General features: G+C 37.8%; 2 protein-coding genes across 3 annotated transcripts; one reads left to right on the top strand and one right to left on the bottom strand.

Moving 5' to 3' along the window:
* Positions 1–1,059: 1,059 nt before the first annotated feature.
* LOC147236443 (inhibitor of nuclear factor kappa-B kinase subunit alpha-like) lies at positions 1,060–8,659 on the bottom strand. 2 transcript variants are annotated; one of them, XM_086168929.1, is made up of 22 exons: positions 8,523–8,659; positions 8,261–8,409; positions 8,066–8,160; positions 7,868–7,985; positions 7,717–7,786; positions 7,506–7,594; positions 7,303–7,392; positions 7,070–7,194; positions 6,607–6,714; positions 6,357–6,492; positions 6,023–6,223; positions 5,175–5,277; positions 4,482–4,605; positions 3,589–3,740; positions 3,439–3,500; positions 3,248–3,357; positions 3,119–3,168; positions 2,785–2,893; positions 2,544–2,691; positions 2,382–2,431; positions 2,053–2,149; positions 1,060–1,347 (listed from the first exon to the last, which is right to left on the bottom strand). In XM_086168929.1, the coding sequence occupies exons 2-22, from the start codon at positions 8,366–8,368 to the stop codon at positions 1,288–1,290; spliced, it is 2,205 nt and encodes a 734-aa protein (XP_086025055.1). In that variant the 5' UTR covers positions 8,369–8,409; positions 8,523–8,659; the 3' UTR covers positions 1,060–1,287. The 2 variants fall into 2 exon arrangements, with proteins under 2 accessions (XP_086025055.1, XP_086025062.1); XM_086168936.1 differs by having other exon boundaries at positions 8,261–8,406.
* Positions 8,660–12,876: 4,217 nt separating this feature from the next.
* Positions 12,877–17,251, top strand: plaua (plasminogen activator, urokinase a). The gene is made up of 11 exons (XM_086161775.1): positions 12,877–12,987; positions 13,524–13,628; positions 13,747–13,804; positions 13,936–14,074; positions 14,161–14,243; positions 14,332–14,370; positions 14,453–14,633; positions 14,761–14,906; positions 15,004–15,144; positions 15,225–15,370; positions 16,670–17,251. Exons 2-11 carry the CDS (start codon positions 13,578–13,580, stop codon positions 16,862–16,864), a joined length of 1,179 nt encoding a protein of 392 aa, XP_086017901.1. The 5' UTR covers positions 12,877–12,987; positions 13,524–13,577; the 3' UTR covers positions 16,865–17,251.
* The last annotated feature ends 2,191 nt before the right edge of the window (positions 17,252–19,442 follow it).

Raw genomic sequence — 19,442 nt, 5'->3', positions numbered from 1 at the left:
AACCTTCAAAATCAAATATACTACTCAAGACTATAATAATGCATGTTGTCACATGAATCAAATCGCTTCTGCTGACAAATGTGGGTGAAATATTATGCTAATTAGCACAGGCTCTTTTCTTATAACTGTACAAAAATTAAAAGTGTATGTCATTACAAAAATAGAACACATTTGTGATAACATAATGACTTAATTAGGAGGAATTGATCAGAGCACTGAACTTTTTGGACACTGGAGACTGAACTGAACTCACCAAAATCAGACCTCTGAATCAAAATTGACTTAACAGCTGGTTGCTGCATATGTTGTCAAACAAGATATTCTACATGGTACATATTTCAAGTGTTTTAACCATCCATTGTCAACCGCTTATCCTGCAGTCATGATCAGGGGTGGAGCTTGAGCCTATCACTGCTGTCTTTTGCCGAGAGACGGGGTATAACCAGCACCCGTCAGTTGCAGGGTCACATACAACCACTCACTCATAACCACATCTAGGCAATTTTTCTAAAGTCCAATCAACCTCCTACATGATTTTTGATTGTAGGTGGAAAAACAGAGAAACCCATGCAGACAAGGAGAGAACATACAAACTCCACACAGACGGCCCCCTGTGAGAGGCAGAGCCAGGGACCTTCAGTGCTATGAGGCGGAAGCCCGAACCACTCAGCCACTGTGCTATAATCTACAACATAAATCTCAGCATTTCTTGAAAACTACAAATTTTGATTCAGTACTGCTTTGAATTTAAGTTTGATGTTTTGGCAGCACATACTTCCTCTTCGTGAATAAATAAATGAATATGAAAACTATTGTTGAAATTACACCAGTCACAAATGACCCACATTTCAAGCTTGCTACTGAATTCTGCAACTGGATTTTTTAAGTTCCTTAGCCCCAAATAGAACTTTGAATTGAAACTTTTGTATACAGTTTCCTGTATGTATAAAGATGCCTATCAGGTCTGTTGAGTAAGCAGATACATATGTGTCTTAAACATATATAGACTCGTGAAGACCACCCCAGTGAAGTATGAGAAAATCAAAATAAACTCTCCACTTCAATTCACAACAACTTTACTGTTTGACATTTTTTGTCACTCTTTTTTGCAATCCTTTAGCATCACATCTTTTACAGGGAAAATAATACAATGTGGCCGTTGGAGCTGGAAGTAACTTTTAAAATTATACAAAATAGTTAGCAAAACATCACAACAAGCTTTTTCAAAGCAAATAAGGCACTGCTTTACAAAATATAAATATAAGTCATAACTTGGGTCTTCAGTCTCTAAAAGTCCTGAGATTGGGCTTTCACGGCACCATGCTGGATCCAACTCCAGTCCTCATTCTAAAGTGAGGAAAAAAGATTTAAAACACTTAATGTGTACAGTATCACACTTTAACACTATAACACTAAAATTATTTGTACTGTACAATTCAACATTACTGTGATCCATCTACTTAGAACATACCCCTCCTCAGAAAATACAATTATTTGATTATGAGAAAAGAAACACACAATTAGGTGTTCAGTGGAAACACTGTGGCAACAGTATACAAAACCTTGGGGTTACTATAATCTCTGTTCTCAGTTCTCTTATAAAAAGAGAACTGCATTATGTGCATGTCTCAAATTTTGACATATTTTATTGTATAGGGCAATTTAAAATGTTATTGTAACATTCAAAGTGGATGGCATGCTGTCAAGAGAAATGTACTGCCCTTAAGTATATACAATATCAAATAAAATATAATTTACTGAACAATCAAGAATTAATAGAGTATAATTAATATGATGTCCACTATCAGACACTCAACACCAAGTCTTAATACTGCAATAACTGTAAGCTAAAATGTGAGAGTGAAATGAGAATAAAATGCTGAGGGGAAAACTAACTGTATGCTGTAAATAAATTCACTTCCTTCACAGAACTAACCACACCTGATTGTCATGTTGCTATTTCACTCTGTAAGGGTAATTAACAAGACACAGTGTACACTGTACAGGTACTGTAAGAAAGTGCTTGTATGCATGATTTCCTATCTATCATACCATCACAGTTTGCTCCATCTCCTGGCTGGCATCTTGTAGCAGAGATGTTAGCTGATTCAAGTAGTGCTCATTCTCATCCAGCAATTGAACAGTTTCACTAGAAGAGACGAGACACTCAAAATTATTTGGACATGTGTGTTTTCCCTTCAATGTTAACTTATGATATTTCCAAAGACTGTGTATTCACGTTAAATACAAAGCTTCCTCAAAGCTTGTTTCAGTTTTGTGGTTACAAGCGGTCACATACAGTAACTCTTTATGCACCAGCTAAGCCAATAAAGAATTTATAATGTTGAATCCTGTTCTTTCATTGTTTGGTAGAGATTTACCTGTCACTTGACTGTTGTATCAATGACTCTGCAGGAGAATTGCTCTGGGCCTTGAAATACAGTGAAACATTGTGTTGGCAACTGTATACTTCAATGAAAGTGCTTTAACCTCCAAAAGCATTTCTGATAACAAATATTTCCTGCATAATTTTTCCAACTTACACAAGCAATCCTGAGAAGGTACCAAAACTCATTCTGTCTCTTCATTTGCATCTGCATGACAGCTGCCTCTGCTGTTTTAATGTTCTTAACAACACTTTCCAATTTTGGGAATAAATCAACAATGCGTCGCTTGCATACCAGAATTGTACTAAGGGGGAGAGAGAGCAACGGTAAGCTGCAAATTAAGCTTAAGACATGCAGGATTTTCGGATGGTTTATTATAAAGTATTTGATAATTTACCTTAGGTGTGTGTATAAGTCTTTCAACACTCGGTCTTGGTTCTGAACTGTTTGGAGGATGGTCTTCACCATGTCTGAGCTGTCACTGTATCCATGTGGCGGGTCGGGACCTGTACAAATAACCATTCCTATCATTTCCCTTACTTTAAATCCATGAAACACTATAAACATAAGCTTTGGACAAATTCCGTGGCAGATAATCTTTTGTAATAATTCTGTAATTTTTTATACTTTATTAACAACATCTGATTTTGGTGAACTATAAGCAAAGCAACAGTAAATGTATAAAAAAAACAACAGCAGCTGCAATGTCTTATATGATATACTTTACTTACTTTTGCACTTAGCTTTTAGTTGCTTGTAGAGTTCAATTGCTTTTCCCTCACTGTGAAGACAAGCATTGAGAGTTTCTCTTTCTGTCACACAAACTGTAGTAATCTGTGGCACATGACGGAAATACTGACAGTTTTTCCATTACGTCTTCTTGTCTCCTAGAAAATGGACTCCTCTGCAACTCCACTATCTCAGAATGTAAAGCCACTATTTCTTCATCCAGATACCCCACATCCGCAACCTGCAGTAGGAAATACTCTTACTATGTGATTTCAAACCACTTAAAGCATGGTTGCAACTATGAATTTGACACTGATCCTACCTTTGCAAACCCATTAGCCTTGTCTTCATTATCCTGCCATGTCTTCAGCATTTTCTCTGACGCTTAAACAAACAATCAATGAGATTCTTGCTGTCATTACTTTAATTTAAGGTAATTCAATATTAGAACCGCAAATAAAGATGGACTCACAGATGCCATTGTGACTCTGCTTGGCATATTGCTCAAGGTCATGCTGGATGCTAGTTTTAAAGAAGGCCAGTTTGGCTTGGAGCTGCTGTGACTGGGAGAAAAGCAGGTTCTTGTACCGTGTTAAATTGGTGTTGTAACGTAGCAGACTCAACCTGAGAAAACACAAAGGAAAAGTACTTCAGACATAATCAGATGAAAGACACTGTGCAAAGCATATTGCATGTGTATCTAATATATTTGACTGCTTACCACTGCTGTGTATGCAAACAGCAACCTCATTTGCAAAATTTGAAGGGCTTATGGCCATGTTCACTAGATAGATACTAATAGGTACAACATGATACAGCTGTTGCCTTTCTGACTTTTGGTCTTGTGGTCTAAAACAATGCTTTCCTATTATAGGTCATTATATGTTCATATTAAGAGAGGCGATGTGACATACGACACACTTCGATCCAAATTATTGGACATTACTCTGTGTCTTTAAATGATAACCATGGCTACAGGTATGTATGGCAGACTCCAGCAAAGTATATGCTTTCGTCACCAAGGTGGGTTGCTCATGGCATGGTATGAAAAAGCAGTCTTCCAGTATAAGGGGAACACATTTAAGTATTTTCAATTATGATTAGCCAAGTTGAGTATTTCAAGAATTCAAGAAGCTTGTTAAAATGATATTTTTCCAAAAGATTATGTTCTCAAACGTCTCCACAGCATTGATTTGCGATACTTTAAATTAGCTTTATGTGAGGCTCATAATTTTAATTGATGAATTCACATGTCGCTTAACTTCTTTAGACCAAAGATTATGCTTCACACTCAGTTTCAAACACAAATTGTAACAGCTGCTCATCTGTGTATGTGTGTGCATGTTTGTGTTTGTTTACACGCACATAGCAGCCCTCTGTCCCTGGTAGAGGCGTATGTAGTCTTCTTTCAGTCCACAAATGTAGCTGACAGCTTCTCCCCATACTTTTCTCAAAGCAGTCAGTGGTAGCTGTGTCTTAGTCTCCCGGACTAAACAAAACACATCCCAGATATTGTATGACTTCACATGCAAAGACCGGGTCCCTCATAACTTTGTCATTTGAATTTGATTACAAAGTTGGATTTGACAAACAAACTTAAAACATACATCCCAGGCAGTGCCTTTGACAGGCTCCTTAAAAATAGTTTTAATTGTTAACACTTAAAATACACAAAAACTCACTGTGCTTTGTGCTCTTGTTTCCAACAGTGTTTTGAAAAGAATGGCATTAACTCTTAAGCACACAAACACAAAGTATACAGGCAACACCTGGAGTATTTTGCAATTATTTAACAACTACTTTATATGCTGAACTAAAACTAAAACGTACCACTTTCTGAGAAAGACCGCTTATTCCTATAGCATTTATTAATATATATACCTATCCATACGTACCCTATATACAAAATCGTATTTTGTCTCCTAAATATGAGTCACTGTCAAAAACTACATTCTGATTAAATTCTACAAAGCAGAGGACACCCGACAGAGTGATTTCAACAGAGACTGGGTAATATTAAACATGATTTTAAGTTCAGTAAGAAGTTAAATATCTCACCTATGAAGTTGACACTGTCTGGCAGAGACCTGGCTGTCAACGGTCCAGAGTATTTTGTCAGGCTTTTATCGAACAGGAAGACTGTGAAGTTGTCACAACTGACCTAAAAGAAAATGACAGACATAACTGTGAGAAATAGAAACACACTAACAGAGTATTGGATTTTGCTTTGATCCTGAATATGTTGCCAGTTGAATCAGAAAACACTTAGCCTCCTGTATTTCCTATCATCCTCAACAAATTTGAGAGCTGAATGCAATGTTTGCCATTACAATAGCACCCTCATCCTCTGATACCACAACTGGCTCAGTGGTGTATATAAAGGACATATCTCACAAATATCCCTATCTGTTGCAACCCATTTCTAAAGGTGACACATTTTTAACGGTTGAAGATGGACAGGCGTAGTAATTGAGTTTCTGATAAGTCAGTTATATGGCTAAGGCTGGTTCAATTTAGGCCAAGAATACTTGGTTAGAGATAGTAAAGAGCCTAGTTTAGTCCGCAAAGATGCTGTCGCACGCATGGCTCCCACCGGTGATGGAGAAAAAATATCATTTGGATTGTCCTACAACAAGTTTCTGGGTATGTGAGGGAGTGATAGATGATAAATAGATGACTGATAGATTAATCTCCAGCTCACATGTCGGTGTGTCATGAACCGATGCTGATCTGAAATTGTTACTTTACAATTCCGTTTCTTACGATAAATTATCTGAATAGTTTTAAGTGCTATAAAGGAGCAACTACTTTGACCTAGAGAAAAACATTAAGTTCAATAATAAATAACAAGAATAGGGTCACAGTATTATGGTTATGGCTGCTATGAAAGGTTGTGTCTGGCAAACCAATCCTTCTGGCAGACAGTCAGCAGGGGGTCTTCGAGGGTCAAGGGAGAATCCAGTCTCCAACAGCAGCTCTTGACAATGCGGGGAAATGTGTGTCTGGCTCTGTGTCTCCAGGCGAAGCTGCAAGGAGTTTAAGCTCTCTTCAGCATCCAATACCAATGAATGCATCTGGGCTGACGTCATATCCAACACATGGATCACCTGGGAGAGGTTGTTGAATAGCATGAGGTTTTTTCATCCAGTTGAGATGCATATATACAATACAAAAGCCCTTAATGAATATTGTCCAAATGGAATATTATAGTAAAAAGAGGGAACAATTTCTATGAATCACCTTCATATTGAGAATATTTTGTAGAGCAGTGTAGCAACACTGCTTATTTGTATCGGGATCGAACCCTCCACCACGTGTCACAGGGTCCCACAGTAAAAGCATGTGCAGTAAGGACTCAACTGGTTCCAACAATGTCCTAGACAAACAGAACACACACAGCCCACGCTAAAGTAAACATTTATCAGCACCAAATCCAATAAAGTGACAAACACCATCAGCAGAAATGCGGGAAATATATTTTTGCCTTTACCTGCTGAGATTATTAGGATATGGAAGATGTGTGGAGAATCTGACTTCTCCGTTCATATCCTCCATTGCTGTTATGTCTTTTGGACCTTTGTTCTTTATTTTACTTGTCCTGCAAAAGTTTAAAATGCAAAGATATTGAAAACGTAAAATATATCCATCGCAAGCTATGTCCTGAAAATTGCATATTCAAAACCTCAAAAAAGTTAAGCAGACAATAAGGAATTGACGAAATGTCTGGCCAAATATTTTTCATCATGTCTTTATTTTTACCTTTGTTAATATTCAGAAATTGAATAAACAAAAAGCCTATACAGTTTAGAATGCAATGTGTTTCCTAAAAATGATTTAAATAATGCATTGAGAACCCCTTTCGGTTTCTCAACCTTTTCATCATACAGTTTTACAGTGTGTGTATTTCTTAGCATTTGCAAACTGTGTATCAAGTGTTTGCCACTGACACTTACCACTGTACAGGTTGCATATGGTGTAAAAAGGGGCGAAAGCCACATGTGCATTCAAAGATCACTGTCCCAAAACTCCAGTAGTCCACAGTTACAGTGTAAGGTTTATTCTCAAACAGCTCTGGTGCCTGAAAAACAGAGTTAAATTCAGGCAATTTTTGTAAAGATAGCAGAAAAATAACAGCATTGAACTCGCCATGAAAGAAAAGATATTGCTGTACTTCTGCAGCACTCACAAGATATTGTAGTGTTCCAACAAATGATGTACAGAGACTGCCCTGGTCTAGGTCTTTTGCATAACCAAGGTCTGTAATTTTATGGACAAGCTAGATGAAAACATTAGGTCAGAGTGAGAAAAGGCACCAGTATACAGAGAATATTCAATACCACATAGCAAAGCCTGGATACATGTAAGTAAAAATAGGTGAAATTAGTTTACCTTCCCATCGACCTCCTGTAAAACTATGTTCTCTGGCTTTAGGTCTCTGTGGATGACCTTATTTTCATGAAGATACTGCATGCCAGACCCTGGTTTGTGTTTAATATATATATATATATGTATATATTCATATGTTGTATATACATAGAATGCATATTATGCATCAACATGATGAGAGAGGCTTTATATAAGTGAAAAGGCAAATAATTACCAATGTCACTAAGCAATGAGAGAACTTCACTTTCCTTCAGCCCACAACAATTTTCTGGTTTATTCAGCACCTGAATGAGAAGATTTACAATATCATTTCTGTAAAGATAACATATTGTTATCTTTATCATGATGAGAGACAAAGCTGGTACTTTGCGGAGGTCTCCTCTGGAGCAGTACTCCATGGACAGAAGAGGTAAGTCATTTAAAGCAATCGAACTCAGCTCCTCTGGGACTTCTCTGGCCTGGACAACATTCACATGGTTAAGCCTATAAAGGAAAACAAACCGAAAAAGGTGAAATTACAATGTGCCAGTTTCTGCACAAAATGTCACATCAACCACCCTCACTTTTTCATGATCTGGATCTCTCTGCTCCACAGATCCCTGTTTTTGGAGTTCAGCTCCATTCGGCAAAATTTCACAGCTATCTTCTCTCCTGACTTCTGCTCCAAACAGCACAGATAAGGACAGGTGTGTGCAAGAAATTACACTTAATTACATTCAAATTACATTAATGATTCGCTTTTGTATATATGCACTTACGATGTGTTGATAGAGGTGGACATGTCCGAAGCCTCCCATCCCAAGCTTTTCTTTCATCTCCCATGGGCCACACAGTTGACTCTGCTTCAGCACCCCTCGCTCCATCATGCAAAGTTTCCTTGGTACCTGGCAAGAGCCGGCGGAAACTGCTGCGTAGCAAAAACAGAATCTCAAAACCTTCACACAATTTCAAGTGGAAACCAGTGCTAACGTTCTCAGAGCGCTTTTGTAAACAGAGCTCAAGTAGTTAAGATATACTCACCTGTCAAGAGTTTTGAGACAAGAGATGCCTCGCCTGTCTACAAGTTGTCTCAGAACATCTTATCGTTAAGTTAGCTTACTGTCGCCTTATTAACACTACACGAACGCGTTTAAAAAGGGACACACATCATTTTCAGCGCAATAACCGAAGCGGTGGGGACTTGTTTGGGCCCTCTTGAGTACCGCACATGGTGGCTTATTTTTCTATACAAAGTAAAACGAAACTGTCAGTAGAACACCGTATCTGCGCATGCGCAAAACATATGGGCGGGGCTTGAGCGTAGCTCTTCCCAGTTGGTGGGCAGAGCTGTCAATCACGCCGGCGCCCACAGCCCTTAAAGACGCACAGGTGCGCGCATCTCACCTTTTCAGATCACGATATCGGCATACATTTTTAGGAGCGCTTAAAACAATCATTCTGAATATATCAGACACTGATCCTTGTCGTTTAACTACACTAATAACACAACCATTACCAGTGCATAACTCATTTTCATCTCAGTCCTCATCAGGATCTTAATTTTTGCTGCCTTTGGACTGACAGAATGTTTTTTTGAAAACCACTAAGTCTGAAAATAGACATAGTTCCCAAGAGGAAAAGAAAATATGTCTTCCCTGTCGACACAAAGGAAGTGTTGGAGAGAGAAGGATTTAATTGCAGGTGTAAGCCATTGGTTCAGTGCACTTTTTCGGCCATTTTTTAACGTTGGCCCAATCAATTGACAATGTGCCCATTACCTTTAGTGAAACATCTGTTCACTAAATTATGCCATATGCACACATCTGTCATTTGTTAACAGTGCATCCATCCAGGGTCCAGACAAGTGATGGTGCAATCTTATCAAAGCATCCATCCATCCATCTTCTCCCGCTTATCCAGAGTCGGGTCGCGGGGGCAGCAGCCGGAGCAGTGAGGCCCAGACCCCCCTCCCATGGTCCAGCTCCTCTGTGGGGACCCCAAAACGGTCCCAGGCCAGCCTGGAGACATAGTCTCTCGAGCGTGTCCTGGGTCTTCCTGTGGTCTCCTTCCAGATGGACATGCCCGGAATACCTCTGCTGGGAGGCATCCTGACCAGCCACCTCATCTGGCTCCTCTCTATGCAGAGGAGCAGCGTCTCTTCTCCAAGCGCCTAACCCGATCCGCCTCTCCATCTCCCGCCCTGTCCCTACCCTCACTCGTCATCGAAGCAGTTCTCCTTATTTACTTTTATTTAGCTAAACACTCTTCAAGCCAAACATGCAAAAAAAACAGTCAGAAAAACAGCACTAACATTCTGACTCATTATGGTATAGTCACTATCGCTGGTGTAACCATGGAATTAAAAAGTGTAATCCAGCAAAATAGAAAAAAAAGAGACACAACCCCACGTACTGCGCTATGTCTGTACAAAAATATTTACATTGATTAAAACACAGCTGTCAAACAAACATTCCCATGCTCGGAGCATCCACTTACACACCCCAAAACGTGTCTGGCCGGGTAGCTGTTTCTGGCAACCCAACATAAGTCCTTGAGATTCTCGGTAAAAATCTTTGGTGGAATTCTCAGAGTCTGTCCCACAAAAAAAAGGATGAGCCTTTCGACATTTTTTGTTTATTGACTCATTTCCCTTTCCCAGAAATATGTAAATCACAGAGCAAAACTTCAAGTTCCTCTGACAAAGGGACCAAAAGCTAATGTAGGAGTTGCTTATTACGTGCTGTACAATGTATGACCATTCCCAACTCCCAACACTATGATGTTATCAATGCAACTATTATGGCTGATTCAGGACAATCTTTTAGTTAATTAGAACAGCAAGTTTTCATCTTGAGTCACCTCTTTTTATTAATAAAAAGATCCTCTTTTTATTGCGTCTATACAATAAATAGACTGACGGGCTTGACTATGATTTTTGATAATTAGAGTTATCATTATTTTTATTATTATTTGTTGGCGTGAAGTGGTTATGTCCTGCAAGATGGAAGTGTGTCCAGTGAAGTTTGTATTATATATTCTGGAAAAATTAAAAACTCATTGTTAAAGAGCAAAGGGACCTACCTACTTGATAATTGTATCATGTTAGTGCAGTTCTTGATGTTCTCATCTTATACTTAAAGGGTTTAAAATATGAATCCAGTGGCCAACTGGGGCCTTCTGCATTTAGTTTGAATGTTCTTCATATGCCTGTGTGGTTTCGTTTTGAGTTCTCTCCTCTTCTAATACATGCAGAAGTTCATGAAGAAATTAGTAAAGACTGGAATGGTCCACAGATGTATAGAATGAATGAGTTAATGTCTAAATATGTGATTAATACAATTAATATCTGCTTTCCTGGAACCCTGGGTGCAGAATAATTGGTATAGACACCATCCACCAATACGAACTTCAAAATGTGGACCTTTCATTTTTAAACATAAATTGTTTTCTCCATCTTCATTTTGTGCCTTCCACTAAGAAATGCAAACTTGCCTTTGGGGATATTATAGTGCAATGACCCGGCAGAATTGGTATCAAACCTCTAACTGTCATTATGATACTGATGCAAACTTGGATAAGGGAAATAAAGAAGAATTATTTGACATTCTAGTATTATGGGACCAAACAAAGACTTGACATACATACAGGATGCAACTGGTTTCAGCATCCAAATTGTACACTTGTTTTCCTTCTGTCATTTCTCTTTAAAGGATTGTTCTATTGTAGGCAAAACATCCACTTGTAGATTGAAGTTGAGATCAGGGATGAGGAAGGAAAGCAAGTCAGTAAATGAATGAATTACTATCCGGTGTGTGAGGATTTTTCATGCTTCCTCTCTTGAGTTCATTGTTACCGTTACTAATTTCCTTATCTCAGAAAATCCTTGAGCTTCCATGAGTTTTCATAAACACAAAGCCCAGTCATTTCTCCCCATCAAAAGACAGGAAATGTGACTAACACAGACATGAGTATTGCTAGGTGCGATTCAGTCTGAAAATCCCCAAATGTATGTACATCATTAAAGACAAAGGCAGAGCATTTGAGGAAGTCAAATCTGCATCTCTAAAAATGATGTAATGTCTGTAGCTGAAACATTTAGGTAAACCTGCACATTTTTTTTTTGTTGTTAAAATATTATTTCAGCCTTGTGTCTAAAGTATAAAGAGCCAAGACTGTCTAATCTTAAATATAATAAGCAAATATTTTATTTGTTTTTTTATTTTGTTTTTTTTGCTTGTTTTGAAGTTCATTCACTGATTTGAATCCTACGTGTCTGTCCTCAGAGCAGTGTCTTCCCTACAAAGAATGTACAGATGTAAATGAAAATGTTAAAAAAACGAAAGCCATAACATCACAAGTTACATACATATACATAAAAAGGGAAATGAAAAAAATCAATGGCATCAGCATTCACCAACAAACATACAGTGCCACCCACACAATTCCTGTCATAATGTTCACGTGATAAGCCGTAAAGCAGAAAATAGCCTATTCTATTCTATTCTATTCTATTCTATTCTATTCTATTCTATTCATGCAAAGTTTTGTAGGGATATTCCAATAGAAAAAGAATCCTTGCAAATCATTGCATCTTTGTATTTTACGGGTACAGACTGTCTGAAATAACCCTTCAGCTTGTCATATGTTGTATATTTGGCAAGAGTCACATTGTTCTACCATGTCACTTGTACCTCGTCCACTATGCATTCAAATCTGAAAAAAATACGAAAATCTCCTCTAATAAAATTGGTTTAGTTGATCCATGCAGGCCAAATAAAATTTGAAAAGGTTCAAAAGGGACATTTGTTAGATAAAGCAGCTCCCATTTTATAGAATGGCAGTATTGCAAATCCAGAATAAATGTAGAAAGTTTTTTCCCTTTAATAATTAATCCTTCCAATTTTGACAAGTACGTTTAATATTTCCTGATAGTCTAATATTTAACGATCCCATCTAACGGCCAAATGAAGGCATCATAAGGGCCTATATAGTCATAACAAAGACTTATAACAAACCTTGTGGAATTCAATTTATATATTTTAGATAACAGTACATCCCTTGAATTTGGGATTCTTCACTTAATTCAAGCCACATTTGTTTCCTGGTGATAAATTGGATTTTTAATATAAAACAATTGCAATTCCAAATGAAATCTTGAAATTAAATATTCAAACATTTTCATCTACCTAACTACGTCAACAGACGCTATATTGGACAAATGACCAATTTGGGGCATTATTTTAGATTTTGTTCCTGTGGTTAAGAGTTAAGGGAAGACACAAGTCAGTCACAGGATGTGACAAATTCTTTGGGCACGAAAAAAAGAGGATCTGCGTTGGGTTCTAGTGATATTTCCTAAATCCCTCCCACGAGTGCCTTTGATTTAAACAGAGGGCAACACCGGAGAAAGAACACTGCAGCAAGAAGAAACTGCAACGAGTGCATTTCAGAGGACAAGAGACAACAGCAACCCCCCTGCAAAGGTTACTATTATCAGGACAGAAAGGTAAACAGATCTTTTAACAATCTTCCCTGACAATATATTTAAAAGTAAATCATCTTCTGATGTACTAAATACCAAACTCTGTTTGTTATGATATTTCAACACAAAGCTGACTATAATGTTACCTTAATATTGTCAACTTGATAGTCTGTCCGAGTGGACTAATGTTTAAAAAAAGTACCAAAGATGTGTAAAAAAAAACAGACAACTGAAAGCATTTGATGATATTCCCCGAGAGAGAAAGAGCGGAACTTTCGGCGCAAATATGCAAGAGATTGCTTTTTTGTTTATAATAAACTCTGTAAATGTCTGTCTGTTGTTCTTACTGCTAAAATGTCCATGCATCTTCTCTTCTGTGATTGCCCATGCAGTGCAGCGTTAAACTGTAATGTAACAAGGCAAAATAACACACTTCAGTCTTTCAATGATCTCACCTGTTTTTGTTTTGCTTTGCTTTGTGCTTCAGATTACCTCCTCATAAGGGCACCCAGTCATTTGGTGTTGCTATTTTTCATTTCTCCATTGTTTTCTTTTTTCAGTCAATTTCCAGACAGAAAATAACCAACTAAAGGGAACTGAAACAAGAAGTGAAGATGAACTTGTTAATCATCCTTGCCATGTTTGCAGCATTGACTGTTGAATTAGTAAGTAAAATGAAGAAAGTAGCTGTGCATGCACACATAAATCATTCTGAAGCATCCAGTGAGAACTATTTCGTCAGCAAGGATGTATAACTGAGATTTGCTGCTGTTCTTTTCTTAGACTTTTTCAAAAAGATCTCCTAAATTGTCATGGTTGGAACCCCAGGGTTCTACACAGGGTGAGCTCACTTTTAGTTCAGTCATACGAGCGCAGCATCTTGTTTTTAAAGTGTTTCAATAATACATATCGATAACAATTGGCAATAGTAATTAGTTTAAATTATCTATTTCCCTGCTGCGTCATTTTCAGTGAGGTGTCAGTCTGGAGATGGGAGCAGTTACAGGGGTTTCGTCTCCCGGTCAAAGTACAACAGCCAATGCCTCAACTGGAATCGGTTTGGAAAGCCCTGGGGAGCCTCAAAGGGACTTGGGAACCATAATTTCTGCAGGTATGCTCAAACTTGCTCTGCTGTCACCAAAATGTATTTGGAGATATCTTCGGTGCCGGGTTTAAGTTGTCTTCTTCAAATACTAGGAATCCTGACCACAGCTCAATGCCTTGGTGTTGGGTGAGGAGAGGATGGAGGGTTGAAAAAGAAATCTGTAATATTCCTAAATGTAAGACTCAGATTAGAGGTCTCAAAATCTTTATTAATAATCTTTGTTCACACTTTAATACTGATGTCAATGTCATATTTTCTTCAAGGTTTTACAACAGTGAAACCTAAACTTGATATGGACACAGGTATGAATATTTTCCTACAGTCTTTCACTCAGTTGTTTTCTGATCATCATTACAAATTTGACTGCTCTGTGTTCCTCCTTAGAACGGACTTGTGGAGAAAAATCCATCTCGAGGATATATAGAATAGTGGGTGGCTCTTTTACATCCATACAGTCCCAGCCATGGGTTGCTGCTATATTTAAGCAGCGCAGTCGTTTCTTCTGTGGCGGCACCCTCATCGCGCCCTGCTGGGTTCTCACTGCTGCACACTGCTTCAATGATTGGTGAGACATAACACAGGAAAAAAACAACCTAAGCTTAATTTCCTCAAATGCAACCCTCACATGATTGCACAAGTATGACTGCATGCGTTCATATAATGAGTGTATGTCGGTGGTTTGGTGTTTTCAGGGACAGCACCAAAATACAGCATCTGTCAGTATATCTCGGAAAGAGTGCCATCAATGAAACAGACGCCGTCAACGAACAAAAGTTCAAAGTGGAAAAAGTCATCATCCACAAAAAATTCAATGAATCCAACTATGACAATGACATCGGTGAGCACACACACACACACACACACACCCTAGAGCTGTTCCAGCTGTGCAGGTTCCTTGTGAAAAATGAGTGACTGTATCTGTCTTTATATTTCAGCTCTTTTGAGGATCAAAAGCAGGGACGGAGGATGTGCTGCGCGATCACGATCTGCACGAGTAGTTTGTCTTCCACCACATCTCACTCATCTTCCTGCAGGGTTTCAATGCAGCATAGCAGGATTTGGGCATGAGAAACATGGTAAATACTGGAGGATGCCCAAGCTACAGATTCAAGACCAAAGTAACAAAAATTTGTTCTAACTGTTGTGTTGTGTGCAGGGTCATTACGGTACTCACAGATACTGAAGGAGGCTCAAGTGAACATGATGTCCCTCAATGACTGTAAAAGAAACAAAGACTATGAAGAAATTACGGACAACATGATCTGTGCTGCGAGTCCTGACTGGAGCAATGATGCCTGCCAGGTGAGTAAAAAAAGGATCATATTTTAAACTTTTTTGACAGTTTTAAAATGGCCATGGAATAAATCCCAAGAGTTCTTAGGTGCTCTAAAACCTCTTCTGGGATTTAATTTTTTTCCAGTATTTTCATCTTAGGGACCCCCCAAAACAGATGATTTCAATAGCTTGATTAAAATCTCACATTTTTATTCCAAAGATAACCAGTCAATGATTCACTTATAAGACTCTTGTCTTTGAATTCATTGGGTTTCTTGATTACAAAAAATCAACAGCTGCAGCTTTCATAACAACTAATCTTTTAGCATTTCTATAGAGTAAAATATTCATCTTTCAATTAGAAAATTAAATATTTTGGAAAGCTTGGGATATTTGATGTGTCAAAAGATTTAACTTAATCTGTGCTTAGAATTGTAATGTTTGGTGAAATTTAATGTGCAGTGAAAATTTGTATGGTAACAGTAATACCAACGTAAGTAAAAATATCCAGATACGACTAAGTGTGTAAAAGGATAAAGGAAGTTTCTGAATAGTGGAACTTGAATGTTGCATACAATCTATACGACTAACTAATTTATGTTTGTCCACCTTAATGCACTTTAGTAAATTCAAGCACAGATTAAACCATCAATGCCAATTTTACAGTTTTTCATAAAGAGATTAAATATGTATATTTTTCACTTGTTAAAATGTTATTAATTAGTCAATATACAGAAGATTTTGAATATTTATATTGTGATTTCACAATTATTACAATTAATAAATCGTATGAGCAAGTGTGTCTCAAAATAAGTTATCACTGTAGATTTCAGGGGAGAACATCAGTGACAGTGTGTGAATTATTTTTAAGACCATTTCATGATGATAATGATTTGTATTTGACCTGCATGATTCAAAACACTGTGAATTACGAGAATAAAAAAGGACAAACAGACATATCCCAATCAACCCATTCAAATGAAATAACACAAAATCTCAAATAAAACCCTCAACAATTGAAATAGATACTCACCATTAAATCAAACTAAAACGGTATGATCAATAATAGGTTTTTGTACCCAAATGAGTATAAAAGTTAGTTATATTATTCATAATAATTCTAATCACCTACTCAGTCAATGGAAAAGTATGAGTGAAATTTAAAAGGTGATATGTCTTTACTGCACTTTTGTTTTCACAAAACAACAGATCTCTTCATTCCTTGTCACTTTATATCCCTATGATCCCATGATAAACAACGCCAGTAGAATCCTTCTTCCTGCTGAAGAAAACAGCAGCCTGATAGTGTGTGCGCTCTCTTCACAGGGGGACTCTGGTGGTCCACTGGTGTGTGAAGTGTCTGGCCGGATGTTTCTGTTTGGAATTGTGAGCTGGGGGATTCACTGTGGGCAGAAAAACCAACCAGGGGTTTACACACAAGTCACCAAATACAGCTCATGGATAAGAGAGAAAACAAGGCTCCAGGAATTCACCGCAGGAGTCATGTATCCCCAAAAATAAAACTCTGACAAAAAGGTAGAAGTTAAGTTAAAGGAAAAATAGGCCTCTTTGGCCTCTGCAGAGATTAAGCTGATCATTGTGATTTTAAGTACAAAGTGACATTCCTTTTGATTTTGTGTCAGTCTTTTTCAACATAATTTTTCATATCGACTATATGAAAATGTAAATATGCTGTGTTTTTGTCTGTGATTCTTTTTCTATGAATGCAGTTTTTATGAATGATATTTTTATAAGATTATTTAAGATTTTCACTTGGAGGCTGGCCCTGCAATATTCTATAAATATTAACTACTGTTTTCTATCTGAAAATTCATTCACAGTGTGTATTTTGTATACATAATAGGTGAAATAAAGATGTCATTAAAACAAAATGTATATGAGAACAAAGAGACGCTCTACTGATTTCTTTCAGCATATACCACCCTTTACATTGTGATTTATCATCAGCATACGCAAAGTTTACAAAAATGATTTTAACATAGTGAAAACTGAGGACATCAGAGGCTCAGTTTTTCCTAATCTCTTCAAATGTTCACCATTTCATGTACAGTCATATTAGACATTATTCACTTGATATATTAGTTTCTTCCCCTGGCTTTGGTAGACTATTTCAGGAAGTAAATCCATCCATCCATTAACTACCACTTATCCTGCAGTCGGGGTTGCCGCGATGCTGGAGCCTATCCCAGCTGTCAGAAGGGAGCCGGGTTACATACTGAACTGGTCACCAGTCGATCGTAAGGCCACATATAGACAAACAACCATTCACTCTCATTTGTGCATCTCGGCACTTTTTCCAAACTATTCCAAGTAACCGCCTACATGTTTTTGAGCATGGCGAAAACATGCAAGCTCCACACAAAAAGGCCCCTTGTGGGAACCGAACCAGTCCTTCGTGCTATAAAGCGGAAGCGCGAACCACTGTGTCACCATGACGCCTATTCTAGTGAATCACATGTTCGAATCTGAGGACACTGGGGAAGCAAGACTTTTTACTTATTGTTTATTTTCTCACGTTAATCACCACAATTATCAAGTTACGAAAAAAAGAGTTATTGCTCAATAGTCTGCATCTCCTTAAGAAGCCAGGCGTTGCTCCGCTTCATGTAGTTTATCAAATGCAAGGCTCCATGCCCAGTCCTCCCAAGAATAATACTGTATGGAAAAGAATTACACACAATGATAGTTAAGTCATAATATTGAGGGATAAGAATGATTGGAACACAGTCAAAGCTTTATAATGGTTTAATTTGTCTCTCATGTAGATAGTGATTCTTTCCAATTAGATCAAGAGTTTCTCAAAATTGTGTTTCTCCACATTATTTGGCACTGACAGACCAAAAGGGAAGAAAATCTGATTGTGAGGTGAAAAACGAAAGAAAAGGAATGTTGGATTAAAATAGTGTGATTTGAAGAAAGAAAAGACAGATAGCACAATTTCAATTCGTACTGATAAGTAACCATTGTTCAGTAGTTGCAAACACTATCTGCATTCATACAGAGTCTCCTTTGAGTGTATCTTTTCAGGCATCAGTTTGGAGATTCTAGTTATTTTTACTGATTAACCTGTTTAACCTATTCACATACTGAAAATGGCAGATTCGAATTTCACTTACGTAGTGCTTGCATCACCTTGTGGTTTCAAAGCACTTCACCCTGGAATTTATTCACCAGCAGAGCTGCCGTGCAAGGCGTTAACCAGGCCATCGGGGACTTTCTTGCCCAGGGACGCTTCAACACGCAAACAGGGGGAGTGAGGGATTGAACCAACAGCCTTCAGATTTGAGGGATGCCCGCTCTACCAAGTAATAATGGAACGGGAAAACAGGAGCTGGAAATAACCGAAGAATGATTTCACTCCCAGTTCCTTTCAAACACACTGCCAGTAGGGTCATATACCCTTGGAAAATATAGTAGGTCTTCTAGAGGTCAAAAAATTATATAGTGAAGGTTTTACTCTGAAATCCTAAGTTGTTACATTATCATTTCCACAACTTCAAGTTTCATTCCCTATTACTCGCCTGCAAGTGTTTGTACTTAGTGCATAGTACCTTGTAATTATTTGAATACGGTACATTTTATTTTCCAACTTATTCACGTGGTTAATTCCATTCAAAAATAATATAGATATTATAGCCGGTCATTGACATAAAATCCCAGACGCCGAAATCGAACTCGTACCAACCAACAAAGGAAAAGGAAAAATGTCAGCAAGAATAATACTGAAAGTTATGAATAAGCAAACAAACCAAAAGTATATCTTCTTCTTCTTCTCCATTCGGCTTTTCCCTTCTCCATCTAACCCTATTTTCTGTATCTTCCTCTCTCACACCAACTACCTTCATATCCTCTCTCACTACGTCCATAAATCTTCTCCTTAGTCTTCCTGGAGACCTCCTGCCTGCCAGCTCCAATTCCAACATCCGTCTACCAATATATTCACTATCTCTCCTCTGTATATAAAAAGTAAAATACCACTTGGTTGCAAAATGTCCTATATCCCGTTGAACATTTGAATTTTCCTCTTTTAAGAATCTTCCATCTTATGTTCAGAAGTCAGTAAGAAGAGTCTCACATA

Source organism: Fistularia commersonii, chromosome 2 (genome assembly GCF_037954325.1).
Source record: "Fistularia commersonii isolate RoL2024-O1a breed Wild chromosome 2, RoL_Fcom_v1.0, whole genome shotgun sequence".
Lineage (NCBI taxonomy): Eukaryota > Metazoa > Chordata > Actinopteri > Syngnathiformes > Fistulariidae > Fistularia > Fistularia commersonii.
This window is presented reverse-complemented; position numbering and strand designations above follow the sequence as displayed.